The sequence below is a fragment of the Epinephelus moara genome, chromosome 8 (assembly GCF_006386435.1).
Source record: "Epinephelus moara isolate mb chromosome 8, YSFRI_EMoa_1.0, whole genome shotgun sequence".
In the NCBI taxonomy this organism is placed as follows: domain Eukaryota; kingdom Metazoa; phylum Chordata; class Actinopteri; order Perciformes; family Serranidae; genus Epinephelus; species Epinephelus moara.
Genome location: NC_065513.1, coordinates 19922483 through 19942783, shown reverse-complemented (window position 1 = coordinate 19942783; position 20301 = coordinate 19922483). Strand labels below are relative to the sequence as shown.

Below are 20301 nucleotides of genomic sequence, written 5' to 3'. Positions count from 1 at the left end.
TAAATGTTTCAGATCATCAAACAAATTTAAACATTAGTCAAAGATAACACAAGTAAACACAAAATGCAGTTTTTAAATGAAGGGTTTTATTAATGAGGAAGAAAAAAATCCAAAGCTACATGGCCCTGTGTGAAAAAGTGTTTGCCCCCTAAACCTAATAACTGGTTGGGCCACCCTTAGCAGCAACTACTGCAATCAAGCGTTTGCGATAACTTGCAATGAGTCTTTTACAACGCTGTGGAGGAATTTTGGCCCACTCATCTTTGCAGAATTGTTGTAATTCAGCCACATTGGAGGGTTTTCGAGCATGAACCGCCTTTTTAAGGTCATGCCACAGCATCTCAATAGGATTCAGGTCAGGACTTTGACTAGGCCACTCCAAAGTCTTCATTTTGTTTTTCTTCAGCCATTCAGAGGTGGACTTGCTGGTGTGTTTTGGATCATTGTCCTGCTGTAGAACCCAAGTTCGCTTCAGCTTGAGGTCACGAACAGATGGCCGGACATTCTCCTTCAGGATTTTTTGGTAGACAGCAGAATTCATGCTTCCATTTATCACAGCAAGTCTTCCAGGTCCTGAAGCAGCAAAACAGCCCCAGACCATCACACTGCCACCACCATATTTTACTGTTGGTATGATGTTCTTTTTCTGAAATGCGGTGTTACTTTTACGCCAGATGTAATGGGACACAGACCTTCCAAAAAGTTCAACTTTTGTCTCGTCAGTCCACAGAATATTTTCCCAAAAGTCTTGGGGATCATCAAGATGTTTTCTGGCAAAAATGAGACGAGCCTTAATGTTCTTTTTGCTTAGCAGTGGTTTTCGTCTTGGAACTCTGCCATGCAGGCCATTTTTGCCCAGTCTCTTTCTTATGGTGGAGTCATGAACACTGACCTTAACTGAGGCAAGTGATGCCTGCAGTTCTTTAGATGTTGTTGTGGGGTCTTTTGTCACCTCTTGGATGAGTCGTCGCTGCGCTCTTGGGGTAATTTTGGTCGGCCGGCCACTCCTGGGAAAGTTCACCACTGTTCCGTGTTTTCGCCATTTGTGGATAATGGCTCTCACTGTGGTTCGCTGGAGTCCCAAAGCTTTAGAAATGGCTTTATAACCTTTTCCAGACTGATAGATTTCAATTACTTTTTTTCTCATTTGTTCCTGAATTTCTTTGGATCTCGGCATGATGTCTGTAGCTTTTGAGGATCTTTTGGTCTACTTCACTTTGTCAGGTAGGTCCTATTTAAGTGATTTCTAGATTGGGAACAGGTGTGCAGTAATCAGGCCTGGGTGTGGCTACAGAAATTGAACTCAGGTGTGATCAACCACAGTTATGTTTTAACAGGATCTAGGGGGCAAACACTTTTTCACACAGGGCCATGTAGCTTTGGATTTTTTTCTTCCTCATTAATAAAACCCTTCATTTAAAAACTGCATTTTGTGTTTACTTGTGTTATCTTTGACTAATGTTTAAATTTGTTTGATGATCTGAAACATTTAAGTGTGGAAAACATGCAAAAAAGTAAGAAATCAGGAAGGGGGCAAACACTTTTTCACACCACTATCTATCTATCTATCTATCTATATACATATCTATCTATCTATATACATATCTATCTATCTATATACATATCTATATACATATCTATCTATCTATCTATATACATATCTATCTATCTATCTATATACATATCTATCTATCTATCTATATACATATCTATCTATCTATCTATATACATATCTATCTATCTATCTATATACATATCTATCTATCTATCTATATACATATCTATCTATCTATCTATATACATATCTATCTATCTATCTATATACATATCTATCTATCTATCTATATACATATCTATCTATCTATCTATATACATATCTATCTATCTATATACATATCTATCTATCTATCTATATACATATCTATCTCTCATATATATATATATATAGATATATATAAATATATAAATAAATAATTTATTTATTATTGGATTATAATTAATGATGCATTAACGTGTTTATTGCTTTAAGGCAGCAGGTGGTAAAACTGGAGCTCATATTAATCACTTAATAAATTGGTGGGTAGCATAATCTTAAATAATCGTTTTTCAAGTTCATTTCTATATATTTTTTATTAATAATCTAATCTGCCATGTAACATGTAACAAATGACGCTTTCAAATAAATGTAGTTGATTAAAAAGTAGAATGCTTGCCTTTGAAATGTCGAGGAGTAGAAGCAAAAATGAAAATACTCAATTAAAGTATAAGTATCTCAAAACTGCACTTAAGCACAGTACGTGAGGAAATTGTAGCCTACTTAGTGGGAATTTTAGCTCCAAAAATCTTTTAATCTCATGTGGTGTCCCCAGGGGTCAATTTTAGGTCTGTTATTGTTTAATCTGTACATGTCGCCCCTGGGTCAAATTATCAGGAAACACAATGTATGCTACCATAATTATGCTGATGACACACAGCTGTATATTTCCCTGTCCCCCGATAACCTGAGCCCTATAGACACGCTTGCAGACTGTATCAAGGATATAAATAGCTGGATGTCGTGTAATTTTCTACAATTAAACAATGATAAAATGGAAATCATGGTTATCAGGGCAAAAGCACACAGACAGGAAATATCTTCTAAATTGTCAGAATTGGCTCTGGAAAATGTTACACAGGTCAGAAACCTTGGCATCATCATTGATTCTGACCTCACCTTCCAGAGTCACATTAGCAGCATAGTCAAAACTGTTTTTTATCATTTAACAAATATTAATAAGATTAGGAGCTTTTTATCCCAGGATGACGCTGAAAGACTCATCCATGCTTTTATCTCCAGTCGGCTAGGCTACTGTAACGCACTGCTCACTGGAATACCTAAAAAGCATCTTGATCGACTGCAGCTACTCCAGAATGCAGCAGCTAGAGTTTTAACAAGAAAAAGAAGACATGACCACATAACACCTGTATTGAGGTCATTACACTGGCTCCCTTTTTTAATTTTAGAATTGATTTTAAAATTGTCTGACATGCTTGTGAGCTATGAACCAGGTCGACCCCTCAGGTTATCTGCAACAGGCCGTCTGGCTATTCCCCGGGTCTCCATGAAAATTGTTGAGGCTGCTTTTAGCTCTTATGCTCCAAGCCGATGGGACAGCCTACCCAGTCATGTTAAGTTTGCTCCAACATTAGCTTCTTTTAAAACCAAACTCAAAACTTTCCTTTTTAGCTATGCCTTTCAGTAGTCTGGTCGACTGGTTTTAGTGGTTTTAATTATTTTAATGATTTTATCTTTTTTATCTTTTAGCGGTCCATTTCTGCTCTCAACTATTATTTTATTCTTACTCTTATGGGTTTATCTTTTATAATAGTTATATAGTTATATAGTTTTACTGATTACTTGATGGCTGTAACTATTTGATTGTTTTTTGCTCTGTGAAGCACATTGTGCTTCCACCTGGAATGAAATGTGCTATATAAATAAAGTTTTGCTTGCTTGCTTGCTAGTTATATTCCCCCACTGCTTGTGCTTTACACTAGTGTTCCAATTTATTTATTTTCCAGTTTGTGTTACACTTATTCCACACTTTAGATGGAATATTGCACTTTTTACTCCACTACATTCACTCAACAGGCATAGTTACTACTTTGTAGATTAACACTGTAAACATACAACACCTACTCCATACAATACGGTGCATTGCTATAAAGTAAACTACTCAACATGTAAGACTTAGAGTCAGCTTGATTATCTGCATGATTAAAATTCTGCTTATACATTAAAGTGTGTGTTTGCACTGTGGTCTTGCAACATTTACTCTGGTAAAGAATCTTAATTGTTCTTCCACCACTGTGTGGCACACCAAACACATTAATTCCACTTTAGTGGTGTACAATTGTGGCTCTCTTGTAGTGGATGGATTAATGCCACCTGGTGGCAGCAGGACTCAAATAGTCCACTAGGAGCCCAAGCTCCGAATGCAACCTTTATGCCCACTGCCCATATAGCTGAACATCCTCTATGAGGTGGGCACATCATTTACATTGATATAACAGTGTCATTTACGGCTGTGACAAATCTGAGTAGCAAAGACGATGTTCCAAATTGTCTGTACTTTCCCCACATTGTCATGCATTACATGGCTCTTCATGGGAGTGAAAAAAGGTTTTGGAAATACCCCACTGAGGCCATATGCACATTTGAATTACAGGTTAAATTAAACATTAGTCAGATAGATTATCTGAAGCCATCCATTGCCCCTGGCAACAAGTAACAAGTTGTAACACAGTGCATTATAGAGTGATTTGATCTTTCCTGGGTGTCCATAAATTAACTTCCATTAGTGGAGATATGGGATGGGAGGCTCCAAACATCAGGCATTAATGTCACATGCTTTGGCTTTTGAATAGACTTGTGAAGATGTCGGATCAGAGACTCACTGAAAGAGTTTTAATTGGGACACCTCCCACCGTCATCCCCGGGCTAATGAACTGAAATCATGACTTGATTTGAATAATTTGTCATTTGTTTTTCAGAACAGGTCACTTTGTGATATTCAGGAGATTAGGAGTGAAATGTTTTGCATGTTTAGAGAAAAATGGTCTGTTGACATATGGTATAAATTAAAACTATGAACGTATTGTCTCATAAAGAATAGCTACAGTATGAACAAAAGATCCTCGTGCGCACAGCTGCCCTCAGGAGCCCTCAGGAGCCTGGGAAGTTTATTGCCACCCCAGAAGAGGACAGATTTTGTTTGTTGTGTAACTGTACTGACGTGTATATGAAGACATAAGGAATGTACTCTTCAGCAGGATGACCTCTATGTGTGCTGACTTCTTTTGGTTGGATGATCATGAAAAATTGAGTTTTGAGTCAGAAAGGGAACCTTTTTGTTGTGGCTGAATTTCTTTGCCAGACCTCAGATAGAAGGCAGAGTATTCTCTTTCTGGACTGAGTGGTTAAATAAAATGTTCTTTTGACTGTTACTGCAATATAATTGTAATGGTGTCTTATAAACCCATGAGGGTTGGGCACATGTAAGGGGCCATGACACAAATAAATATCAGTCAATCAATGAATCATTCAATCTACAGATGCAGCAAAATACCAATACATACATGGGGCAAAGCAGAGGTTAACAGACCCAATGGGCAGAGGCACTTTGAGCTGCAAAGATTTTAACTGTTTCTGCATTTTTCACGGTTTGTAGTGTTCATCTGGAGATGGCTGCAGAGAGACGTGCTAGCTCTATGACACTGGTTGCTGCCAGAATCTTTGTTTCACCTGTCAGAGGTGAACGTCACAAGAAGGGTGTCATGCGTGTAAGCAATTTACTGTAATAGGCGGCAACCTGTCTTTGTGACATATTGACCACATCCCAACAAAGTCTGCGAGATTGCAAAGAAACCACAACACACTTCCTCCTGATACTTCTGATTACACACTTCTCTATGTTACAAGTGACAGTTATTGGTTTTTGTGCTTGATTTATGTACTGTATTTCGGAGTTGTGATGCCTCTAAATGTTTTAGTTTTTATTGTGCTACATTCTCCTGTTGTAATGTTTGTGGTGTACTCATCTGTTGTTCTTTTAACCTTTTATATTTTTGTAAAGCACTTTGTAACCTGGGTTTTAAAAGACACATGCAAAAAAAAAAGAAAAAAGTCAGCTTCCTTTGCCTTGCTGGTGTGGTTTTCACAAGTCTAACTTACCATAATGCTGTGAATTATGGCTCAAAGCATGATGATTCATGTGAATTTCAAAATCCTGTAAGTGACAATATGTCTTTGTTCCATGTAAGACCTGTATCTTTCATGTGACAATGATCAAATCAGTACATTTTATCAGTCATCTGTCACCTGGCTATCAGTTAACAGTCAGATGACAGTAGATAATGGCTGGTTTAGAGATTAAAACCACTTGACTGTGACACTGAGTGTTGACACCAAGCCAAAAACGCTAAAACTGAGTTCTGTTGTCAGCTATTCCAGTGTTTATTCCCATCCACTATCACTGTGGGTCTGCAACCTGTCCCTGTATGCACTGCATGGGCAGAGGTACTATGCTTTATCTCACACGCAAACAACAGAAACACACACACACACACACACACACACACACACACACACACACACACACACACACACTTGTATCAGGAGAGGCTTTAGAGATTAGATCCAACATACACTGGAGCACACAGACTTGAGGCAACACATTTTATTTGAGGACGAATGCTGCAGCACAAGGTACGTCTTCATCATGCACACACCCGCACACATAGGCTACTTGTATACTTATGAGCACCCTTACTGATTTAATGCATTGCCTTACCCCGACCTTTACCCTAACCATCACAACAAAATGCCTAACCCCAGCTCTAGATCATTCTCTTTCCAGAAGCTACACGGCTCTTCTGCGGTCCTGCAGCTGTTACCACCCCCCCCCCTTCCAAATACACAACTCCTTTAAACCCCCCCTCCCGCCACTTTGGCATCAGGCATTTGCTAGTGAGTTCTCAGCTGTCTGTGCCCTAAATAGCCCTTATCAGGAGCAGACCATGTTTGAGGGGGTCTCTCTCACCGATTTCATTAGATGGAAACAGGTTTATTCATACAGTCTTGGATAATTCAAAAGCACTGGACGGATATTTGTTGCATTACAGTTAATCATGGTATCTAATGACCTTTGGTGCAAAGTTGTTCTTTGAGGTTTCAGCGTGCGTGCAGTGAACCCCCATGTGTGACGGACGCTCCACCTTGGGTCTGTCCCACCTCATTGAGATCCACCATAAATATAAATGAGGTGTTGGTGGGGGAAGGTGTTACATAAGAGAGAAAAAGTTTTTACCAAGCGTTAGTTACTGGAGGTCTGAACCATCTACGCAGAGCGACAGAAGGATCACACAATCCTAAAGGTACTGTACAGCTTCCACAGAGTTCTGTTGTTGTTTTAATGTTAGTGACGTTCAGGTATGCAGAGAGTGCTTAGGATAAGCAGGGGGATAGACTGTTCTCTAGATGATAAGAGATGGTGTCTGTCCATTGGAAAAGTGGCATTTGTTGCAAGGCTCCAACTGGGGGACGAGACCGTGCCCAAATAAGGCCTGAGGGGAGGCCATTTAAAGTTAGAGATAACATGTGCGTGGCCATTTGCTACGAGAAACCCAGGTCCACAGGACACTGATTCCCAACAATGGTAAGAATAAAAACAGTTATAATGATACAGTATAGTTTTAAATATTAGCATGCTGACAGATGATTGCTCTTCTCCAGGATGGATGTGACATAAGGGCCTGTACTTTATACACGCGCACATGCCATACATTTGAACTGCGTCTGTGCCCCTATTCGCATGCTTTTCACCTTTGAAAGTGTAAAACTGTTCAGCAGATTTGCTTTTCATTTTTAGCTTATTTGACATATTTGTTTGTATCAATATATCGCTTAATGTGGCTGAAATGTTTGATTTTAGGACGAAGCTTTGGTGGCTTTATTGCAGTTAAAATACGTCACTCATATCTGCCTGTCTGATGGCATTGAAATAGATAGAATGTGCTTTGGTTGGCATACTTGTTGTGTCTGATAGTATCAGCTCACTGGTGGCCATGCATGCCATAAACATTTTTTTCCACAGTGCAGCAGCTGTTGAGCTTGCTTCAGAGCCACTGGGAGTAAAAAAGGATTACTGGAAACAATGTCAAATAATAAAACAGACTTTTGGTAGTCACCAGTGGCACTTACAGCTCACAGACACAAGAAGTGATGACACAAATTGTTCATCAGGTTGGATTTTACATGAAAAGAAAAAAAACAAAGTTATGTTAGATTTAACATGTCATAACTAATCCCTATTTCTACCAGATGGGAGACCCGATGCAGTTAAAAGATGAGGGAAACAAACACTTCCAGGCGGGAGATATCGACAAAGCTATCGAGTGCTACTCTAACGCCATCAAGGGGTGCAAGGACAAAAAAGTGCTTGCTGTCATCTACAGGAACAGATCTGCATGCTACCTGAAAAAGGTAAGCAGTTTGGTAAAGCAGCACAAAAACAATCATATACCAAAGAGATTATAATTGCACATTTCCTCACTTAACTGTTTCTGTTTATCTCACAGGAGAGCTATGCCAATGCAGCATCTGATGCATCTAAAGGTAAAATAATAACCAACCAACACCCGAAACAGAATCAAACAAAACAATAGCAGCAATGACACCAAAAGCCAGTAATCACAAACTTTCAACCAAATGCCACAAGCTCATTCTAATTTTTTTCCCTTTGACAGCAATTGATGTTGACGCAGCAGATATTAAAGCCTTGTACCGGCGTTGCCAAGCTCTGGAGAAGCTAGGAAAACTGGACATGGCTTTTAAAGATGTGCAGAGATGTGCCACCCTGGAACCAAAGAACAAGACCTTCCTGGAGACTCTCCGGAGGCTAGGAGCAGAAATCCAGGCCAAGGTCAGCATTACACAGAACAATATGCCTATGTCTATGTGTTGGCGAAACAGAAAGTCTCTTTGCATAAATACGTCCAGCTTTTTGGTATAAAACCAAACTAGTTTATGCAGTTTTTGTTGTGACATTAGAAATAAATGTTTTTTTTGATAATAAGGAAAATTGACAGATGGACTTTTACTGAAATACAATATTATTGGAACATGTTACCATCAGGAGACGATAAAAGTTTCATTTTGATTCTCCACAGCTCAAGACAACATTCTCCACAGATTCCAGGGTACAGAACATGTTTGACATTCTTCTCGATGAAGAAACTGAAAAGGAAAAGAGGGAAAAAGTGAGTTTTTTCTGTTTGACCTTCATTTTTTGTTGTTTGCCAGTATGCGGAAGTGTGTGGTTGTGGTTGGCTTTCTGAGGAAGCCGAAAGGGTCAGCAGGACGTTACATTTTTTTGTTTTTTTAATTAGGAAATCTGACCCAGTGATTGGTTACTATAGCAAAGAGAACAAAGGTCAAATTTAGTGACTAAGGGAGTGACTAAGTGAATGACTCAGGAAGTCTTTAGTCTTTTTATGGTGCTATCTATTTGTTGTATTGTGTATTTGTATTAACTGTGCACTGTTAATACACTGTCTTTGTTGTTAATTGTCCATATGAGTCGTTTCCGGTGGCAAATGAGTTTCCCAAATGGGATTAATAAAGTTTACTAATCTTTCACTTCTGATACTCATTCTGTTATGTCTAGGCAGCCAACAATCTGATTGTGCTGTCAAGAGAGGACGCCGGAGCAGAGAGAATCTTCCAGAATAACGGAGTGCCTCTGCTGCTCAACATGATAGAGACGGGCAAACCAGAGATGATCCTGGCCGCTATTCGTACTTTGTCAGGGATGTGCACAGGACACAAAGCTCGGGTGAGCATGGAAAATGAGTCAAAGGCCGAGAGAGAGTGAAAATCTAAGATTTCATGGGATGATGCCAACTGTTTCGCCTTTTTTAAACACTGTCGAACTTTAAAACTAAAACTACTATATGATTCCATAACAAAGTGTATTATTATTTGCATTTAATTCCCCCGATGCACTTAGTGTTTGTTTATTTTCACTACCCCTAAACAGACCATGGCCATTATTCACATGGTGGGCATTGACAAGATGTGCAGCATCATGGCTGCTGACAACGAGGAGATCGCACTGGCAACCTGCAACCTCTTCCAGTGCATCAACGACTCCCTCACTGGTGGAGATAAAAGGGAATATGGAAAAGAAGAGGCCTTGGTTTTGGGTGAGAAAGAATTTATGAATCATCCATATCTTTAGCAAAAAGTAGATTTTATTATAAAGACTTATTCAGAGCTTAATTCTTAAAGCTGAAGCAGACAGTTTAATTTTGCTTTGTTGGGCAAAAACCCCACATTAAACAATATGCATATTGTAATGAAAGTGGACTGAGAGAACACTTGACTTCTGCACCTCCTCTTCGCTCTGTTTTTAGGCTTCAGAAAAAAATGTAGGCTATGACGGGTGACTGGCCAATTATAGGTCATTTCAGAGAGAGGGCATTCCTACTGGCTATACGACAACTGTATTTGGTGCGTGTTCCTTCAGTGAAAGCTTGATTCAGTGGTGCAGAATCCTGCAGACAATTGCGAAGCAACCCCCAAAAAGGAAGATGGACTTATCAAAATGAGATTTTAAAAGACATATAAATGAAGTAAAACATGTGTCAATATCAGCTGCAGCTTTATGCTCACGTTTATGTAGGCAGCTAACATTAGCTAGAGTCTTGAGCCCGTCTTACTCCCTGCTGCTACAGACCACCTCACTGAGATGAAGAGCTGGCAGCACCTTTAGAGACAGACCCCCAATCAGTGGCCACAGCAGCACTACTCAGGCCCCATCTCTGGAGGGCGGCACAGCCTTGACTCCCTGCGGGATCAGCTAATAGGTTAAACCCAGTGCTGCTGCTGGCCACCAGTCTACTGTGACACCTGGCGCTGGTGGGTACACACTAGTCAAATCTGAGCCACTACAACTGATGTGCAAAAGTTTGTATCCCAAGCTACTGGCAGCAAGGGCAGGGAGTAAGCGAAGAAATGGTGGGGTGGCTAATGTTAGCTAATTGAGCGAATGAGCTCTGTGCAACTCTATGATGAAAAAAAACCCTCAGTGTATTGGAGAAACTGGGTTACTGTGTGAGGCATATGCCCATGGTCGTCTGGTGGGAGGGGCTTGAGGTGCAGGAGGAGGTTTCTTTCTTTTTTTGCCTTTTCCAGATTTCTGCCTACTTCAGCTTTAATCTTCAACTAAACCCAATAACATAACAGACAGAGTGTAAAAGAGAAAGCATGGCTGTGGCTATGCTGCTGTTAGTACAGGTATTTTTTCACTCAGACATACATTTTTTTAATATAATCTTCCATTCTGCAGATACATCCAAAGACCTGAAAACCATTCTCCTCTCTCTGGTGGAGATGGTTAGTAGCAAGAAGGTATCTGGTCATGGCAGAGACCAGGCGCTGAACCTCCTGAGCAAAAATGTACCTCGCAATGACAGGAAAGAGAGAGACAACTCCCGGACCCTCTTCACCATTGACCACGGTGAGCCACGCAGCTGCATTGGGCCACTTACTTGGTTTGAGCTACCATCCATTGCTGCTCTCCAGACACCCTGACAAAGTGTATTTGACAGATAGTATATAAATATATGTGTTTGTTCGCCAGGTCTGAAGAAGATCCTCAAGGTGTGTGGTCAGGTTCCTGAACTGCCAGACCAGCTGCCCTTGACAGAAAACACACAGCTGATTGCCAGCGTGCTCCTCAACAGGCTCTATGACGACCTCTCATGTGACCCCGAAAGAGACAACTTCAGGGACATTTGTGATGAATATATAAAGTACTTCCATAAAAAAATTCATCATTTATCCATTCTAAATGAAGTCCAAGCTAACATCTTTTACGCCGTCTCTTATGCTTTTTTCTTTCCTTGTCCACAGATCCAAAATTGACCCTAACAACATGGACAAGACCATTCATGCTGTCAACACCATCTCAGGGCTGCTTCAGGGCCCCTTTGATGTCGGTAATGCTCTGATAGGACGTCAAGGTATAATGGAGATGATGGTGGCACTGTGTGGCTCTGAACGTGAGGTGGACCAGATGGTTGCTGTGGAGGCGCTGATCCATTCCTCCTCGAAGATGAGCCGCGCGTCCTTCATAATCACCAACGGTGTGTCACTGCTCAAGGACATCTACAAGAAGACCAAGAATGAGAAGATTAAAATTCGTGCACTGGTGGTGAGTATGCCAAAAAAAAAAAAATGGATAAATGTAGAACTTTATTATTCAATCATTTTTTGGCCACAGCCCATGCAGACTTAAGAATAACAATACAACACATTATGAAAACATCACAGTTAGAACTAAAAACAATGCAAGAGAGTGCAGGTAAGTAAAACGTAGTGAGCAGCTGCTGTTGCACTGGGCACAGAGGCTCTGGGTCCAGCTGGTCAAAAAGTTTAATCCAGAACAGAATGATCCAAATTTGCGAATCCCATGTTTTGCTATCCAGGATCAACTAATCCATGTTACCTTTGGGCTGGTTTTTCAGAACAGCATTGGACTGGCCCAGCCCGATCCAGATACAACAAAATCCGGATAACCAGTGCTCTAAATGGGACTACACATCACACTGTAGCCTACTAGCTACGTAGAGAACAACAGGTAGAATAGCCAGTGTAGAGTAGAGTCTATGCAAGCTTGGGCAAGAAGCGGGGTACACCCTGGTTGAGGGCTGAAATATAGAGACAGACAACCATTCATGCTCACATTCACACCTAAGGGCAATTTTAAAGTCACCAAGTAAACTGCATGTCTTTGGTCTGCGGGAGGAAGCCAGAGAATCCAGAGAAAACCTATGCTGACATGGGGAGAACATGCTAACTCCACATAGAAAGGCCTCAGCCAGCCAGCGAGTTCGTACCCAGAACCCTTTTGCTGTGATGATAGGTGATAGTCCCTCATGCCACCCTTGGATCAGGACAAAACTGATTTTTTTAGGGGGTGGGGGTTTGATTAAAGGTACCGTAAAACTTCAATTAGTAGCCTGGGCTATTATTTGCTTAAATCAGTGGAGACAAAAGGCCTATATCTGGGACAGGCGTCTATATGAGACATGCCTTTAATTCCTTTCACACAAAACTATTGTGATGCAAAGATGAAGATATACAATCAAATTGTTTATTTAAACCAACATGAATATTACTTGTATAAAAATTCAGCTTCAGATAATATTTCAATTAAGAATGATCCATTTGATTTAGCTCCGACAGACAGCGCATCAGGGAGAGAGTGAGTTCTGGCACTCGAGGATTATGGCCCCCTGGCATACCGACACAGCACCACTTTATCCTGCTAAAGAAAAAAATCACAACTTGGATTAATTTTCAGAATAAACCCATTTGATTCTTTTGATCTTAGGACCCTTACGGACTAAGGAAATATGAATTACCTACAGGGCAATCGAGGAATGGACACATAATTTGATGAAGCCAAAACTCTGTTTTATACATCCAAAGAACTTCTATAAAAATGAACTGCTTGGCAACCAGACCAGGCTTCTAATTGAGACAGGCCTTTATTTGTCAAAATGTGTAGCTACACCGGGCTAGTAAAAGGGACTAGGCATTTAATTGCGACTAAGCTTTTAACTGACATTTTACTGTATCCTAATCCTACTAAAAAGTTCTGAACAACCATACTTAGGGTTTGATCCAGATCAATATTAAGACTGGAGTACATGGTCTAATCTGATTTCAGAAGCCTTCTTTCTGATCACTGAAATGCGATCAGATTACTTCTGAACAACTGAGCCCTGTTGTTAACTTTGATACATAAAATATAACTAATGCAACTTCTAGTTTTTGTCTGAGTGCATATTGGTATGCATACTCATGTCCATATCTTCTCCAGGGTCTCTGTAAACTGGGTTCAGCTGGAGGTGATGACTACAGTTTAAGACAGTTTGCTGAGGGCTCCACAGAGAAGCTGGCCAAGCAGTGCAGGAAGTGAGTACTCATATACAGAATTTTAAAGTGGCTGTGCATGACAGAAAAAAAAAAAGATGGAAGATAGAAAACCCCATGCAAAATTGATATAATTCCTTACAATATGTATAATGTATGCAATTGTTAGAGTACTTTGTAGTCCTATCACTTAACATCATTACTAACCACACTTCCTAACCCTAACCCTTTTTTACTCTTCTAGGTGGCTCTGCAACCCTCAGATTGACACCAAAACAAGGAAGTGGGCTATCGAGGGTCTGGCTTATCTGACTAATGACGCTGACGTGAAAGACGATTTGGTTGAGGATGAGCCTGCTTTGAAAGCCATGTTTGAACTGGCCAAGGTATGACAATAGACCAGAGGAAATATACAGTGTATGTGATACAGATTTAGAGATAACCTCTCTGCTCTCTCTGTGTTTTTAGTCTACGGATAAGACAATCATATACGCGGTAGCTTGCACCCTGGTTAACTGCACCAACTGCTACGAAAAGAAAGAAATCATGCCTGAGTTGGTTCAACTCGCCAAGTTCTCAAAGCAACATGTGCCTGAGCAACACCCCAAGGTAAAAGAGGAGGGAAAGGAAACTTAACTGTTCTTTTAGACCACAGATCACAATGTTAAAATTGACATAGGTAGAGCAGTTTATGTACATGTACATACTTTGATTACTTTCCTTTCTCAGGACAAGAAGGACTTCATTGAGAAGAGAGTGAAAAGGCTGCTAAAGGCTGGAGTCACTTCAGCTCTGGCAGTAATGGTAAAAGCAGATTCGTTGATCCTGACTAACCAGACCAAGGAGATGCTATCAAGGTGAGAGAGGATATTTTGATTTGTCATCAAACACATTACACAACTCACTGGAATCCCCCAAACCCATGACATCATCCGAGCTGACTCAAATTTAGTCATCCGTCATCCTGACAGGCCTATATTAAAGCAGTGCATTTTCAACATCTCACAAAGAATGCCTTTAGGTTTATGTCTCGATGTTCCTTTACAGAGAAGAGGACTGCAAACAAGAATACAAATAAATACATCAGATTTTTTGTTTGTTCCACCTTTAATTACAACATTGCTTAGAAATTTATGGCCGTTGAATCTATTTTCTATTTTCTATCTTCAGGGTTTTCTTGGCATTGTCAGCAGATCCCAAAGATCGTGGTATTATCGTAGCCCAAGGAGGGGGAAAGGTGAGTAATGGGTTTGTAAATCAATGTACAAGTGAGACTGTGACACTGCACCATGTCACAGTCATATAAAAAGAAGAACTGAACCAAATTCCTGTAAAACTAGTCAAACATGACTTGATAAATTGATTGCTTTTTGTTGTTTGTTCACATCTGGCTCTGCCCTCAGGCTTTAATTCCGCTCGCTCTGGAGGGGACAGACGCAGGGAAAACAAAAGCATGCCATGCCCTTGCCAAGATTGCAGCTACTTCCAACCCAGAAATCGCCTTCCCTGGTGAGAGGGTAAGACAGCAGTCAACGGCAGTTGTTTCGTTTGTTACTGTCACAGTCTTGTTGCTATGACAGTAGGGGAAGGGAATGGAAAATAACTGAGGCACCACTTCTCTTTGATCTCCCAGCCTACACACTTTTCCTCTTGCCCTCATCAATGCCTTCTTTCTTTATGTTCCCTTTGTCTCTGGATATTCTGGGAGATGATGGACAATTTATTCAGTGTTTCTCTGTGTTATTGGTGCCGTTGCTGGTGGTGGTTTATATCACTATTATTGGTTTTATCATTACTGATGTCTGTTTGTTACCAGTGTGGGGAAATAGTTATCTCCATGTGGTTCAGTTAGTTCAACCACAGCTTTCAGTTGTTGGGTGGAAGTTTAACTACACTCAAATCTAAGTAGCTTTTTCAGAAGTTATCTACTTTGGGTCATGCAGTTTGTTAAGTTATTTAAAAACAACATATTCATAGTATTCTCATGACATTTTCGCCATACAGTATGACACAATGCCACAGCTCATTGCAGCTGACAGTTGTCATTTCGTGACAATCATCTGCTATTTGACTAAAATCACCTTTGGTTTGCAACCAAGATGTCTGTGATCAAATACTATAAATATCCCTAGAAGTTTAGCATTTCTCTGATACTACCCCAACAATTGCTCCCTATCCTTTCCTTGAAACACATCCTCAGTGTGAGGTGTCCATTAGCCCGCCCTAGTCCTGAAATCAAACACACATTTACACTTCATTCAGTGCCACTGTAGTTGTACGTCTGTTAAACAATGTGAGATTTCAGACTCAGATTATGATCATTTCCGGTGATGTAGTTTGGATGTTGAACTATTTTTTAAAACTAGTTTTGCTTTGACAAGCTAAAATTGTTGAGTAGTTGAGATGTAGCTTACTTTTCATTGTGAAGTAGATAGTGGCTTGGTAAACTACACTTTAAATGTTGTTTCCCCTACACCGTTTATCACTCACTTTCAGAATTAGGCAATGTTTCTGACTTCAGTAAGTGTGTACCTCTGCTGAACAAATGACTTGTTGAAATTCAATCCTCTGTCTTTGCTGGCTGACAGGTGTACGAGGTGGTGCGACCTTTGGTTAGCCTCCTTCACACAGATAAAGAAGGGATACAGAACTTTGAAGCTCTGAGGGGCCTCACCAACTTGGCTGGTTTTAGTGAAAAACTCAGGTAACATTTTTAACCATTACTTGCTATTTTTGTCACTGTGATTCCTAGTAATAACTCATTTCCTGCAAGTGCAGCCTGCAGCTTTGACATTTTTCCTTGTTGTGGGTTTTCACTTGAAACATCATCTGTTTTTCAGAGTAAAGATTGTGAAAGAGAAGGCCCTGCCAGAGATTGAGAACTACATGTTTGAGGAGCATGACCAGATCAGACAGGCTGCCACTGAATGCATGTGCAACCTTATTACATGTAAAGAGGTGAGACCAGAGAAGCAGTGAAAAATCTCACATAATGACAGATAATACACAGTCAGTGTAAGAAACACATTTCCAAACATGTGTGTCTTAGGTCCAAGAGCGATATCTGGAGGATGGCAATGATAAGCTGAAGCTGCTGGTACTGCTATGTGGCGAGGATGATGATAACCTTCAGGTTGCTGCAGCTGGAGCTCTTGCTATGCTCACTGCTGCTCAGAAGAAGCTCTGCACCAAAATGACCCTGGTGGTATGTACAGCATTCAGTAGCACTTAATATGAATTATAGTATCATATCAGAGTCTGGTTTGAAAGCACGTGTACCCCACTATGAAAAATGACAAGAAAATTCCTGGTTAGCCCTCCCTCAGGAAGTGACAACGTACACAACTTGGCAGAATCCACAGGAGCAAATAACCTGGTTGACACAAGGTGCAACATGCCCCATGTGTACAAGATTGCAAAGGCATCATATTATTAATTAGTAATACTTGCATGTTTTTGTGGTGGCTCGGTCTCACTCTGTGGTGTAGTTGGTTTAACCAGAGGCCTATGATACTGTAGCTAAGATTGAGAGACAGGCGTTAAAACAGGGCGTCTCAGACAGAGGGTGAAAACAGGTGTTCCAACACAGAGAGTAAAGCATGTGAACATGTTCTAGTAGAGACCCAAAATACAAAGTATGAATCTGAGCATAATAGGTTCTCTATAATTTAATTAATGTGTCCCTCACAAGTCTCCTCTTAATGTCATGTAAGCGCAATATTAAGCCATTGCAGTGCTGCTGAATCACAGCTGTAATAATAATATAGCAATTTAAAAACCAAGTTTACAGCCCCCCCTCCGGAATAAGCCCAGTCTGCTCTGATTGGTCAGCATTTCCGGGTCTTCTGTATCTCGGTGTCTCTGTACTGCAGCTGGTAAAATGACTGTGAAGTACAACAGCACTTTCTCTGTTAAATAAAATCACCAGTAAAAGCTAAACACCACTGAACATGTTCCAGTAGGAATATGATTGGGGAGAAACATCAACATCAACATCAGCAACCAAGATTATGTTTCACAGATGTTAATATGTAGTGACATGTAGCAGTGTAGGCTATGTAATGTACAGTAAACACTTGCAGTAGCATGCCTGGAGCAGATGACCATTTAATGAAATCCACCATAAGCTGGCATCAGCTTGTCTCAGAATATAGGAAAAACTGTTGCAAACAGAGTAGTCAGAGCAGTCTGCCACCTGAACTTTTTGCTCACAGGGACTACTTTACATACACCAATCAGCCAAAAAATTAGAGTCACTGTCGGGTGAAATGAGTAACATTGATTGCTCCCCTGGGGAACTTTTGGTCCAGAAATTTATGAGGATGCCACTTGATGTGCTCTACCCACCCAAACACCTCTGCACATCAAGTATCGCTCCTCATGGCAGTGACCCCCCAGCAGGAAAATGCCCCATGCCACATTGCAGAAACTGCCCACAGTGGTGTTTTGTTGGGTGGAGGGCATCAAGTGGTATCCACAGTGGCGGTTCTAGCCTAAATGGCGCTCTGGGCGACACCCCCCCATGGCACACACACACACACAAACACACAGACACGTGCGCGCACTTACAGGTGAGCACACTAGAGCGTGGCTCGGGCTGCATTTTCCTGACCGAAGTTTGTTACCTGACATAGTTATTGTTATGGACAGTGTGTAACACGCTGCTCGCACAGCAGCGCAGCACAGCACTACAGTCAACTGGAGCGGAGCCTGTGTTACGTTCAGGCGCTGTCACGTAATTCTGCCGCCCCCCCACACGTCGTGACAAAGTGCCGCCCTGGGCAAACGCCCTTTCGGCCCGTATCAGGATCCGCTACTGGGCATCCACATGAATGCCATGACCAAAGGTCTCCAAGCAGAACATTGCATTGTAACAAAAGGATCTACACGTACCAACCAGGGAGAGACTCAAAATGACCAAAAAGAGATGCACAGAAAATGCAAAAAGACACAAAATAACTACAAAAAACACCAAGGAACACAAAACCACATGAAAATGCATAACGACTACAGAGTGTTGCAAGACCACCACAAAGTCTGTGTCTTCCCCTTATACTATGAAGGACAGGTGGTAGAGACTAATGCATAATGGTGCCCAGGGGCCCATTGTCTCATAATCGGCCCATGAATGCAGAATCTACGATATAAATTTGTCATCTTCAAGTGAAAACCCACTGATATCAGCATTACATTATCAGGGGATGTTTTCTTTACATGTGACATGACTAAGCTTCTACAGAACCACTGATAACAATTTTTCCACACGTTTTCCTCCCTGTGACTAAACTGATGGTCATGTGTGAATTTAAAGGAGATCCTCATTAAAACCAAAATAAACACTGTCTGAGTCAAACACTACTCACTAACTTACTCATGGATTCCACAGTTTAGAGCTGCAATGATCCAATATCGAAACTACCAAGCTAGAAAAGCTGCTTGTGATGTTTTTGACTCATCATTCGCACATTTTAACAGTGTCCCTGACCGATATGTCTCCCAACAGACGACCCAGTGGCTCGAGATCCTGCAGAGATTGTGCCTCCATCACCACCCTGACATACAACATCGTGGCCTTGTGATTGTCTACAACATGCTCAACTCAGACGACAATGAGCTGGCCAAAAAGCTGATCGAGAGCGAGCTGCTGGAAATCCTCTCAGTGATCGGCAAGGCGGAGGACAATCCCAAGAGGCAGGACCCCATCGATGTGGCACGCACATGCCTGGTGAAAGCTATGGATCTTGGTCTCATCAAACCGTTCTCCACCCCTTCTTAAAATGCAGAAAAACAACACCCATGGACATTCTTCTTTATTTGCTTTAAATACAGACTGTTTTTTGTTAAATGTTTTTCCAAATCAACCTGGCTCCAAATCTCTAAAGATGATTGCTCACATTATAAATCAGTGTTTTTGATAGAGGCTGTTTGCTGCTGGGACAGTCAAGTAAGTATATATGGGGGGTTTCTGATTAGGAAGCATTTTTTCTATATTTTGAAAAGAAGAAATGTAATGTTTGTGCTGAACTGTAGCTGTGAATAAATGTTTTCAGATTGACCTGTTAAAGTGTTTGTTTCCACTGTTTGGCATTTGTGCAGTTAGATGACAAAATGGATTGGAAGCCAAAACACTTTGACCTTTAAATAATGCCTCTCTGTGTCAATTGTGCATGCATGCAACCTAACCACCGACCCACCCTCCTTTCTTTTTACCTTCCTTTTAGTCACATAGGACACAAGTAACATTCATTTCCTCAACTGACATTTGACAACACAGCTTAGTTTTGACTTGACTTTGCACTTGGTGGAAATGTTCCTTTGCAGGTGATGCAATAAAAAGCCATTGCAGCATTTTGTATAACCAAATGCACAACATACAGAGATTGAAACAAACTAAAATAAGTGAACAAAGTAGTGCGATAATGAAACATCTTGCTGTGATAGGGCTGCATTATTTATTTGACATACACACACTTACTGCCAGAACTTTCTTTGCCCTTTGATAAGTCTGTTAAACTCAGTTGCATCCAAATATCTTAGACCAACCAACTGTAAGATAACAGATGTTTGATTGTGATAAAAAGACAGCTCTTTGGAAAACCATTTCATATGTTGTGCACATTCGCCAACTTTAAGAAGAGAGGTCTGTAACTTAAAAGACAATGCTGCAAACTCAGAGTGAGTCATTTTATGCAATAAGACAATACCATTTTGTTTGCTTGTGACTCAGACAGTGACCAATGACGCGTAGTGAGTGTGCCAGGAAATGAAGATAGTTGATGACGTGAGTGACACATCTGTGATGTGTGCAGTTTAGTATA

At 40.8% G+C, this 20301-nt stretch overlaps 1 protein-coding gene across 2 annotated transcripts; it reads left to right on the top strand.

Annotated features, from left to right (window-relative positions):
• Positions 1-6772: 6772 nt before the first annotated feature.
• On the top strand, positions 6773-19561 carry unc45b (unc-45 myosin chaperone B). Of its 2 annotated transcripts, none has more exons than XM_050051939.1 (20): positions 6773-6915; positions 7862-8023; positions 8119-8155; positions 8287-8462; positions 8710-8799; positions 9207-9374; positions 9579-9744; positions 10890-11060; positions 11184-11355; positions 11456-11756; positions 13431-13525; positions 13728-13869; positions 13952-14092; positions 14213-14340; positions 14654-14720; positions 14887-15000; positions 16072-16187; positions 16324-16441; positions 16533-16688; positions 18987-19561. In XM_050051939.1, exons 2-20 carry the CDS (start codon positions 7862-7864, stop codon positions 19257-19259), a joined length of 2793 nt encoding a protein of 930 aa, XP_049907896.1. In that variant the 5' UTR covers positions 6773-6915; the 3' UTR covers positions 19260-19561. The 2 variants fall into 2 exon arrangements, with proteins under 2 accessions (XP_049907896.1, XP_049907895.1); XM_050051938.1 differs by lacking the exon at positions 6773-6915 and adding an exon at positions 7063-7196.
• The last annotated feature ends 740 nt before the right edge of the window (positions 19562-20301 follow it).

Coding starts and splice junctions, on each gene's coding strand:
- unc45b (XM_050051938.1), top strand. Junction 9,745..10,889: donor AGAAGAGGCCTTGGTTTTGG/GTGAGAAAGAAT, acceptor TCCATTCTGCAG/ATACATCCAAAGACCTGAAA. Junction 16,689..18,986: donor GCACCAAAATGACCCTGGTG/GTATGTACAGCA, acceptor GTCTCCCAACAG/ACGACCCAGTGGCTCGAGAT.